At 35.5% G+C, this 12,548-nt stretch overlaps 1 protein-coding gene across 2 annotated transcripts in view; it reads left to right on the forward strand.

The window, feature by feature from the left end:
* Positions 1 to 425: 425 nt before the first annotated feature.
* The window catches only part of Smp_089460.1 (family C2 unassigned peptidase (C02 family)), a gene marked incomplete at both ends in the record, with an annotated part of 77,421 nt that continues 65,298 nt past the window's right edge, over positions 426 to 12,548 (forward strand). Inside the window, 2 exons of one of the 2 annotated variants that reach the window (XM_018795323.1) lie at positions 426 to 567; positions 3,031 to 3,363. In XM_018795323.1, the coding sequence (XP_018649646.1) occupies positions 451 to 567; positions 3,031 to 3,363 (450 nt within the window). The remainder of the gene's footprint in view (positions 568 to 3,030; positions 3,364 to 12,548) is intronic. The other variant, XM_018795322.1, reaches the window with a different exon arrangement.

Consider the following 12,548-nt stretch of genomic DNA (forward strand, 5'->3'; position numbering starts at 1 on the left):
GCTAAATTAGCTATTCATCAGGAAATCGTTTCACTGAAAATCCTGTTATTCTACCATTTCGTTCAGTATTTCGGCACTGAATGAGTTCTAACAGATGTCTTGACCGTGAAAAATAATATACCCGAGAGTAACTTAACGTGGCCGCTTATTTCTAGTGTTTTCGTAGTACGGGGATAAAGTTTTGAATTCACGGGAACACTAGGTGGTGATCTGTAACTCATACATGTATTTAGGGTGTTAAAGTCGATTTGTAAATTCACATGAGAATGGGAAATCATTTTATGGTGAATCCCTATTTAGTTGTATGCCGTAAAAAATATAAAAATTATTAGGCCTTCATTTCTCCTATTTGGTATCTTAAAATGAAGTAATTACACTTTTCGTTTTACTTCACCACTTCAGTTCGTACTGTAAGCGCGTAATATATACCTTCTTTGATTTGTCAACAAGATGTCGTTGTTTTCCACTCCTGCTTTAAACAACTATGTCTCTAGCGCCACAACCTTTATCAAGAAATCTATAGAGACAAAAGTGTTTGATGATGCTGGATCAAAGGGTGCCTTTATCGTAAGTACCTACAGATGTTAGTATGATATGATAATGTATATATGTCGTTTGGATATAATTAACAGGTCATATATGAAAGTTAATTTTTTATTTAACTAGTAATTTTGAGCCTCTCGGTAACCATCATTTTTGTGGCAGAATGTGTTTATGGTACATGCTTAAGCTGCAGGTAGTTGATCAAATATGTCATGAAAACCACGTTTGCTATTGCAAAACCATTGATACGGAGATTTCACAGCGTTCCTTACAAACGTGTAGAGGAATCATTCAATATTAGTGATTTGGTGCACAGAATCATCAGATTCATATTTTCGGAACTGTGCTTCGACGGTAGTAGGATGACACCTCATGTTGACTCATTTCTAGTAAGCTTGTGTTTGTTATTAACTTTTCCTCAAATTAACCAGTTGAAAGTAAAAATCCCACTTACGGTTGTAGATTCTAAGTGTTAATCATTTGGTTCACTAAGCGTCTAATATGATAGATATAACCCAAGATAATGTGTATCCGAACTAATCACGTAATGAGGATCTCACTGCTATCTGCAGACGTAGATAACAAATGTATTAGGATTCTGCTATCGCAGCAGCTTTTAAGTGTGAACAATAAATGAGTGCAGCAGTGTATTTATGAGCGGAAATCATTATCATGCGAGCAGAGAACAACACGGTAACGGAAGATTAAGGTTCATTTTAAGCAGTTATTATGCAATCACTTATATTGTTCGCACAAGTTATATGGAGCTATGAAAATGAGAACGACAATAAAGGTTGCCAACAAAATAAGATCATGTTACTTGTCTCCACAGTCATAACAGTACTTCAAATTTATTAGCATTTGAGATATTGTTTTGTTTCGGAAATAACTGGAGCGTCCAGTTATTTCTAGTCAATTTTTAGCATTTCAAAAGAAGTCGATATGAAAAAAAATCCAAGCAACCAATGGGGATCTCTTTGGAAATAAGTGTGGCGATCTAGCTCTAAATCTTCCATCTCAATAAGCAGATTTATATAATTATATATTATTTAGTTGAACACCAACTGTTAGGCTTTATCATGTATTAAGTCACCAGAGCTCACGTCAGAGAAATTTCATATTAAAGTGAAATATTTATTCTGTATTTTTTCAGTATTTTGCCAGCTAACTGACATATCAATTCATGACCAAACTCATTTGTGATGTGATGAATGTTACTTACTTTAACCTTTCTAGTTTTAAACTCTGAATTTAAAATCATTATGTCTCACTCTAATCAATTTTTCGTCAGTGAAATAACTCTCAGGTGAACAATACAATCATATTTTGGTCTCAGTTATTTCCCTTCTTTGGTTCTGGGGTTATCAAATGTTGACAAAAATTATGGTTGATTTTATTCGACGATCACTAACATTATTATATATAAATGTAGAACGCAACTGTTTAAGTAATTGCGAATTGATAATGAGTAAAAAATAAATTTGTTGATATGCACGACAAATTTGTATTTTCACTAAGTATTAGCTAGTATTCATAAGAAACCAGGTTTGTCAGTAATAGTGAACTCTTCATAAAAACTAGGAAAGTAATGAATTTTTATGTAGAGTAAAGTCTGAAAACTCGAGGCAACACGATAATGTATTCTGATCTAGGATAACAACATTTATTGTTAAACCTTTGATAAATAAGAGATATCTGCGATCTTGCTGAAATATATCCTTATTTAAGGACTTGAAGTCAGGTTATTTAAGACAATATTTGTAAAATTATTAAGATTCCGAGTTATTTGGGTTGTACATGACTATGTTCAGAAGGGGACTAGTTTTATCGTTTCAGTTATGTTACTTTAAATGCGTTATGATGAATCAAATAGTCTCTAAAGGAAAAAACCCTTCAACCAATCTGATCGGTTACTTTAAGAGGAGTTAAGTATGTTTCCTCCTATGGGTGAGTTGACTTGTACTTGAATCTGTTCCAAAATCACTAAGTTACTTTCTCAAACTTCAGTGAGACGAAAAAGGTTTCTATCTTATTGACTAACAGTATTATTTTCTGAATTCATATAATGTGATTATCTTAGCACAAAATGGAGATTTAATGTTCAAAACCAATATGTGAAGTGATCAAGTCCTTGTGGTGATCATTTTAAAATAAATATTAGTGTATTTAGTTGTTAGGATAAATGATGCTAAAATGCATGAAGATTTTTCAGCAACCCTCTACTAATTACACTGTGAATTGCCCTTGCTCTTAGTGGTTAATCCACTTGACTCTCAGTAACATTATGTTTAGTTTATACCTCGCCTAACCCACTTTGGCTTGTGGACAACTGAATAATATCACTAGTCTTCATACACAAAAATAAGTAGATAAACTTATGTTTAGTAGATGAGATAATATTAAGACTGTTAAAGGCAAAAATTAAACTATGCAATTATAGGACAAATTAAATGGATAATTTTCTTTCTTTTCACCGTTTATATTAAGGGAATGAATGCACCGTTGATTGGACGTTATGGTTTAACGATCAGTTCAGGTGGTACAATCAATCTTGGCCGTTTCAAAGATCCACGTGCAACTCTTCGTGATGCGCGTGATAATAAAGTGGTTGTACCACCGGATTATGGTAATACGGCAACCAAGCCTATACCAGCTACGAGAGGTGGTGATGTATCCTCTGCATCATTATCGTATGACCAGTTAAAAAAACAACTGCTTCAAAGTGGTAAATTATTCGAAGATCCCGAGTTTCCACCCAATGATAAAAGTTTATACTTCAGTCAAAGACCGCCAAAACAAATTCAATGGTTACGTCCTCATGTGAGTTGCAACTCTTTGTTTCTATAATCAATTAAATTTGGTTGTGTTTCATTCATTCATTTGAAGGCTCATGTATATTCTCATATTTATTTACATTCACTTATCCGCGAAACGGCTATATACACTATTCATCCACTAAATACTGTTATGATTGACGTGTAACAAACAACATGTTTCTATCTTGTTTGTATGAAATCACTGCTATTATGATATGATTAATTACTTCTGCTATTCAAACATTTTAACCTGTATAGGTTATTTATTTTCGAGTGGGCAGGTTTTATGAGGTTGTTAAAGGATACGAACTCAATTTATTACCAGTTGCAGTTTGTCTGGTTGGTTCTGCAGAGATTTTGTTTAGCTTAAAAGTCATTTACTTCATAAAAACTGATATCAGCTTTATAAATATTCAGGACATCAAGGAGTTTACTGCCCATTTGAGTTTAACTGGTATTTTGGCTGATAGTGATTCTCAATAAACCATCTATTTTCCTGAATCCAACAATCGTATTGAACAATTAACATAAAATAACCTGTCCAAGTAGTTGAGTGAGTGTTTATTCAATTTAAACAATGGTTACCGGCTAATATAAGGAAAATAAAGGGGTTCAATGGATAAATTAATGAATAATAATAAACTCATTCGGCTCAAAAGATTTAGGCAGAATGTTGAAGTTCCATTGATAATGATAAAGTATATGCTATCAGGGAATTCAACCTGCCGATCAGTATCTGTATGAAATAAACTGTGGTCAGTTTACTTTTAGTTTGTCTCTAAACACTCTGTACAAAAAGCACCGTATACTAATGTTGAATCATCTATCATGTTGGTTTATTCCATATTTTCGCTCCATTTGCTTTGATCAGTAATGAGATTTAGGCTCATTATTAATCCATTGAATAAACTTATTTTTCAACTGACTAGAGTGGTACAAAACAAAATCGCTGTTAGGCAAAGCTATCAGACAAGTGACGATAGTACCGCCTATAAAATATACTTGGTAAATCTCTAAAACCGGTAGGATGGGGATTAAATTTCAAAATCTTTTGAGAATTTATTGGTTGATATTGAGTTGTTAATATTCATTGCTAGCATCTGTCTTTAACTTCAGTGCCGCCATGTTGGATGTGTTTGCTATTACTTCGTTCTTATCTAAGAGTAACAAGCTTAGATACATATCTGAGGCCTCATTTTTTCAGATCTTAGCAGTTCTATCAACTTTTCTAAGTTTAAATGTATTCGAAGTCCATAATTTCTCATAAAAGCTATCATCAATTCCTTTTGAGCAGCAAATAGGAGTATTAAAATGAATGACATATTACTGTTTTACGATCGAAACTTCCAAATAAAATCACTGGGATTGTAGGCCAGTATCCATCACACTATTTAGTCTCTACAGTAAGTTAAAACTGGGGAGCTCCTGGCCACTGTATTAAATAGTGTGTAGCAAAGGTATACCGACAGGCATCATTTGTAAGAGAGAAAAAATATTTGCCAAAGTAATCGTAAGTTATAAGCCTGCCAATTCACCCATGAGATTTGTGAAGTGACGTCTGAATTTTGATTGGTTAAAGTTAATTTATGATGATGATAATCGATCATTTGATCAATAAAGTGAAGCAGAATTTCCCTTCTTGCGAAACAATTCGAACTTACCAAATATTTGCACGTTTTAAGTCTTCATTTAAGATGTCGTCAGCTTGAAGGTTTATTAGTTTCATCTGAAAACCATGAAAGCTTATTTCAATGTAAAAAGTTGAAAAGTTACTAAGCTGTGGTATAAACGCTTTCGAATCTTCATAATGTTTTAGAAATTCATTCTTGAGCACTGGAATACAATAGCGTTATCTTTCAACAGGTCCTAGTTGGATATAATGTGTTCCTAGTGTCCCGAAAATGAGGACAACGGAGGTTTGTAAGTTGTATAAACAGCATAATGAGTTTGATTCCAACTATCATTTTCTACTCTTTTCTATTATAAAGAACCACGGTTTTCAGTCCATAAAGACATTGGCTGTTGACCTAGGTTATGCAGGTAGGTGCAGACTTCTTGGTTGGAGTCTGCGTGAATATCGTATATAGTGTTTGGAGACTTTGGGTGACATGCCTCAGAATCATTCACAAAGGCACAGTTGTATTTACCCTATCTTCTCTTTGGTCCTAAGTTTTTAAATTACCACTAATGCATATATTTTTTGTTTAGTCCTTTCGATACCTAATCTCTTCTACCAATACCACTTTTACTACCTCTACTACTCTAATATTAGCCATGGTAATTTCATCCCGCCGAGCTAGTAATGTGGGGTGATTTCGGCAGATGTACACATGTGACAGATTCTACGTTGCGTACGATAACCTGAAAATAACTCAAAGTAATCTCTCTTTTGTCTGCTTTCAAGCATGCTTCTAAATGATCTCAAGGGTCACATGAAATACTATGGTGAGATGTATTCTACCAGAAGACCATCGTTTACCCGTTTTCGGTGTAGTCGATATCAATAGACAGATATTAGGTGGTTAAAAGTAGTCAACAGGAAAATTTGAACCGAAATTTTGTTCTAGCTGATATTTGTAGAAAAGATGTTCGTGCGGCCTTTAGGAAACTGATGATCCATTTGGTATCCGAACACTTGTCACTCCGGTTCACAGTCTGAGGCACTAACCTTGTGCCATTTTGGTCGTGGCTGACGTCATTTAGGGGTGACTTATATACATAGGTTTGTCACTCCGTGGTGGCTACTGGTATATTTGTTTATTCCTTGGTGCTAATCGAATTTCATTCTGATCATGTACAACTTGCTGATGTGTACTGACTAGCATAAAAACCTAAATCTAGAGTGTTCTACTGACTATGTTCAACGGCCTAACATCAAAGCATAGTTAAGTTACATGGAGTTATGTTCCGTTGGAACTTGAAAAATAAACTCCGATCAGCAACAACAACAACAACAACTAAACAAACATAATATTAATCACTACTCAGTGATTAACCAACGCAAATCTCAGTCAATAGTTTATCTACTGTTTACTATCTATTTTCAACTTAATGAGACTGATAGATCCTGGGTTCGAATCTCACGAGGCGAGATCGTAGCTACACAATGCCACTTAGGAACCCCACAATAGGACAAAACGGCCGTATAGTGCTTCCAGGTTTTCCATTGTGGTTCATAATTTCAACTATATAAAATTAATGATCAATAGTTTTTCATAGGATAGATCGATAAACTAATTATCTGAAGCTTTACTTTAAATGATTTAAATGAACAAATACCTTCATTTAGAAAAGGGATAGATTGTAAAATGGTTAGTAATCATGGCAACTCTGTATCGTTTCATTCTATTCCCATACATCAATTTAATGTTGCTAATGTATCTAAATGATCTCAAGGATCACATGAAATACTATGGTGAGATGTATTCTACCAAAAGACCATCGTTTACCCGTTTCCGGTGTAATCGATATCAATAGACAGATATTAGGTGGTTAGAAGTAGTTGACAGGAAAATTTGAACCGAAATTTTGTGCTAGCTGATATTTGTAGGTTTTGAATTCTCATCTCGTGAACTGGAATCGTGGATGCGTACTGCCACTGAAGAGTCCCACAATAGGATGAAACGGCCGTATAGTGCTTCCAGGTTTTCCATCGTGGTATAACTTCAATTGGCTCATAATTTCAACTATATAAAATTAATGATCAATAGTTTTTCATAGGATGGATCAATAAATTAATTATCTGAAGCTTTACTTTAAATGATTTAAATGAACAAATACCTTCATTTAGAAAAGGGATAGATTGTAAAATGGTTAGTATGCATGGTAACTCTGTATCGTTTCATTCTATTCCCATACATCAATTTAATGTTGCTACTATATCTAAATAGTAATAATAATCATAATAATAATAGCGGGGTGGAATGAAAAATAAACACCCCCATTTTTATTGAATAGAACAGTACTAGATTTGGACAAATTAATGATTTGTCCATAGTTATGTATTCTTGTTTGTACTTGTACATGTTATATTTATTATAGTATTATATATTAAAGCTAACGAATTATGTTTCTTAGGTGTGCGCAACTTTTCTAAATAGATGGTATTAAGAGAGAAACAAGAGAGAATGATAATAGACTGGAAATATTTAATATAAATTATTGATTCATTCGGAATTTACGTGATTGGTTTCGTTTATTTTATGATATGGTTGTGAGGATAAAAAGTTCTTAGCCAGTTAGAAAATAGCCATTATAGATGAATAACTTGTAGAGAAATAAAACAAAACGTAGTTAGTATGCAAAGTTGGATAGTGCGTAGGATTGGAATCCCGTTTGACGCGCGTTTCGTCCTATTTAGGACTCGTCAGCTGGATATACCTGCATCTCAGAGTTGATGTTCACTCTGGAACTCGAACCCAGTTTCGTTCGCTTCAAACGCCATCGTGTTATCCACTCAGCTACTGAGTTCTGATAACCACTTGCTTGTGCAATGGGGTGAAGTTTAAATTCACTTAGTATTGTTTGATTGAATCTTCTCAACTGGTCAGTCTCAATGGGATTCAAACAAACGATACTAAGTGAATTAAAACGTGATTAGATTTTGTATCTTTTAAGAATCTGTTCAAGGTACCTACAGATTATACTGTCTACGGGAGAAAACGTCATAGAATATAAATTCATCCTTATGGATACAAATTATCCGTCTCCTCAAACCTTGGTAAGAACCCAAATAAATTTTTAAGAGTGCACACAATATTTTGGTTAAGATTAGGATTCAAGAATTACTCTCGGAATTTTCATCATGAACTGACATCATCTGTAATGCAACAGTACTTTACAGTGCTTCACTGAAGAATCTGATTATTTTTTTTATAAAATATATTGCCAACAGGTTTGTGTTTAGTTCAGAGTTAAGGTTTAAGGATTAGGAATTAGAGACAGTGTAGACTTGTTTGTTGTAAACAATCTAATAAGAGAGTATTTAGCATTTCAAGCGTTCAATACTATCATTTTTATAGTTGAAATCATAAGTCAATTGAAGCTAGACCATCATGGAAAACCTGGAAGCACTGGGACGGCCGTTTCGTCCTATTGTGGGACTCCTCAGTGGCAGTGCACATCCACGTTCTCGCCTCGCGAGATTCGAACTTCGTGAATCGGTTGAAGCTAGACATTAACACCGTTGGATACCGGCCAGCTCAGTGGTCTAGTGGTTAAGTGCTCATGCGCGAGACTGATAGTTCGTGGATTCGGATCTCACGAGGCGGGACCATGAGTGAGCACTGCTGAAGAGCTCCACAATAGGACGAAACGACCGTCCAGTGCTTCCAGGTTTTCCATGGTGATCTAGCCTTAATTGACTCATGATTTCAACTTTAAATTTACTGAAATTTCCAAAAAAGCCCTTTCTGTTAACTATCATTTTTACTTTATTTTTGCAAAAAGTAAATTTTTCATTCACATTTTAAACGTTTTAAGCAGTATGCAAAGGTATTTCTTTTACTGACTTTTGTATATGATATTTGGATTTCAAGCAAAAGTCTAAGGATCTTATTCCCTATCCCAATCAACTCATTTAGGTGATATACTTTTACCTTAGATATTGTCATATCTCGAACTTGAATTTCTTAGTGTGTCGCGTAATACTTGAGCACTCGAAGGCAAGAAACCCCCAAGTCACAAATCAGAAGACAAGTAGAAGGAATGTTATTCCAAACAGTGTCGATTATGGTACAAAATGGTCTGGTATTTATAGTTTTTAGTAGAAACGAAATCATCATTATAGTTATCAAATCCGCACACAAGGAGTTATCAGCATTGTCCAATAGGGGAGCTACACGTAGTGATTCTAGAATATTCTTCCAAAAGCTGATTGGATGGAATATGTCCAGCTCCTTTTAGGCTTCTTAGAGCTTCTTCAACTACACCTGTGGACCATCCTAACCGATATTTTATTAAATTTGAAGAGAGATTACATGAACTGGCTTAGAATACTTTTTGTTTTTGGTTACAATCAGTTCGTAATAGAAATGAACATTAAAATGATTCTACTATAAGTAAGCAGATAAAACTTGAACTAAACTCTCATACTTAACAGCATGAGCTATTTTCAATAATGACATGACCAATACTGTAGAAATGATCTACACCATTCAGTCCAAAATAGGTGTCACACATATCAGTCAGTTGTAATGAAATTTTGTTAGTAAGGTTATATTAAAAGTAAACACAACCAGATAAGAGATGTATTCATTGTATACTCAGTTATATCTGTCCGATAATTTGTTGATTTCTGGCATGTACAACTTACTTACTTACGCCTGTTACCCCCCGCGGAGGAGCATAGGCCGCACACCAGCATTCTCCATCCAACCCTGTCATGGGCAATCCTTTCCAGTTCTTTCCAGTTAACATTCATCCTTTTCATATCTGCTTCTATTCCCCGACGTAATATGTTCTTTGGCCTTCCTCTTTTCCGCTTCCCTTCCGGATTTCAAGTTAGGGATTGTCTTGCAATGCACATCGGTGATTTGCTTAATGTATGTCCTATTCACTTCCAACTTCTTTTCCTGATTTCCTTTTCATCTGGAAGCTGGTTTGTCCTCTCCCATAAAACCCTGTAGCTGATAGTATCCGACCAATGGATGTTGAGTATTTTGCATAGACAGCTGTTTATAAATACTTGTACCCTCTTGACGATGGATGTAGTAGTTCTCCATGTTTCAGCTCTGTACAGTAGGACTGTCTTGACGTTCGTATTGAAGATTCTCACTTTGAAGTTAGTTGAGAGTTGTTTTGACTTCCATATGTTGTTCAATTGTAGAAATGCTGCCCTTGCTTTGCCAATCCTCGCCTTTACATCTGCATCCAATCTTTCTTGTTTATCAGTGATGCTTCCCAGGTACGTGAAGAGCTACAGGAGGAGTTGGCATGTACAAACTATTTGTTAAATTCATTATAATGACTACACATTAATATCAGCATTGGATAAGATTCAAATATTCTGTCAAATAAATCTTGAGTTTTGCGGGCGATTTTCAGTCGTACATCTCTCATTCTATGTGATATTATTAGCAGTATGAGTATCCATTTAACTTGACGAATAAAGAAACTAAGAAAATAGGTATACGCCATCAAGTCAGATAGGCCTGAGAAACATGTTTCAAAAAACATCACTAGAAGCTCTAAACTAATAATGATCTTGTTGATGTACGTTGCAGAGACATTTCGTACTAGGACAAATTAGATTAATTTTCAGTGGTTCTGTAACTGAAATCAGTCCTTGATGTAAATAAGAAAATTCTCTCTACACTAAACATTTGCCTCAAAGATTTGGACAATTGTTGTTCAGTACAATGGTGTCTTCCCAACGGTAGCTGCTACCTTGACGTGGTGGTCGGGCTTATCTATCGTGATGATCCAACTGAGCTATATTGGCTGAAACATATGTTACCGTACGTTCTACCATGCCAGGCAGGTCGATTGGAGAACGGTAAGACTAAAAGTAGCAACTTAAGGTCTGAGGGCGAAGTCGTACTGCTGACTGTAGAGGAGTGTGACAGCAGTAAGGTGTTTCCTTCAGAAAACCAGTATCTGCAGCGATGTTGCCTTCTCACAAGGAAAGGAGGGGTTAGAATAAGTCAACCCTAAGAATGTCACGCTTCATCTTACCTCATGGAATTTCGTCTCCGGCGGTAAGGCCCTTTGAAGAACGGAGCTAACACGTCAAAAACCTCGCACAAAAAGGCTGTGCGTGACCGTCCTCAAGCAGTTGTCCCTTGAACTCTGCGGTCGCGCTCCCAGGTCTTTATGACCAACATTAATCCAACTTCTTCTTCAGGTCCCTCAAGAAGTACCCTTCCACGATGTGGGCAGCCGGGAAGTGATATCAGCCCTCATACCCGTAACAGCACACGAGACTGACTATGGTGTCTCCCTTGGTTTCCATTTCCATAAATAATTTTGAAACCACATCAAGCTTCACTGACGATTAAGTAAAAAATGACTGGGTTAAAGTGAAACTTTGTATCTTAAAATTCATTCGAACTGAAGAATTTTTAAGTACAATATTCATTTATCTACCACTTACTTTTCAATACAGAAATTAGCCTATCCGATGAGACAGTCATTAAATCATCAGTTTATCTCCAAACATAGAGAATATGAGATCAATATACACTGGAAGTTGATCTTCATTTATCATCCTCTTATACAATGTATTTTCTTTTAAGGTAGGAAAACATCATAACTTCGTATCCCTTAGTTTAGTGATCACACTACATTTTATGTCAGTTAGCCAGTATAGCGTTGATCATCTATCTATCCACACTATCTATCTATCTATCTATCTATCTATCTATCTATCTATCTATCGCTTCTCGGCTCTCTGAGCTAAGATCATGTGTAGTATCTGTTCTTCGCAGTGTAATTTCTGCAACGGTCTCTAAACTGAGACCAATGAAATTACCTGTATTTTTCACCTCCGGACGGGTGCTGTGAGCTTGCTCAACCCCGTCCACGGGTCGGCCTCGTATTGCATTGCCTCGAGGATTGGCCCATTAATCAAACAATACAGTTGCCTTCAAGACTGAAGACTATCTATCTATCTATCTATCTATCCATCCACCCATCTCTCTCTCTCTATCCATCTAATATATCTAATCTAATCTAAGCGATCTATCTACCTATGTATCTGTATATGTATATAATTTTTAATGTAGTAGCGTTAGCAACATAAGCTTTTTGGTTCACAAGTTTACATATCATATAAAATATTGATTTTTGTTCTTTAAGTTTCAATTAATTCTTGTTTAGTGAATACTAAACAACTCGAAATCGGAGTTTCAAACTTTGTTCCGAATAATAAACCAAATTACACAACTATGTTTTTTCATTTAATTATTTTGTTTGTTCGATAGTTGTAATTATCATAATTATTATCAGAAGGGGGTTTTGTGGAGATTTTAATAATTCTATATAGTGTTGAGATCATGAGTCAATTGAAGTTAGATCATCATGGAAAACCTGGAGGCACTGGACGGCCGTTTCGTCCTATTGTGAGACTCTTCAACAGTGCGCATCCACGATCCCGACACACGAGATCCGAACCCAGGACCTACCAGTCTCGCGTCAGAGCACTTAACTGATAGACCATTGAGCCGGCATCCAACGGGTTAAGTGCGAGAC

Source organism: Schistosoma mansoni, chromosome 2 (assembly GCF_000237925.1).
Source record: "Schistosoma mansoni strain Puerto Rico chromosome 2, complete genome".
In the NCBI taxonomy this organism is placed as follows: Eukaryota; Metazoa; Platyhelminthes; class Trematoda; order Strigeidida; family Schistosomatidae; genus Schistosoma; species Schistosoma mansoni.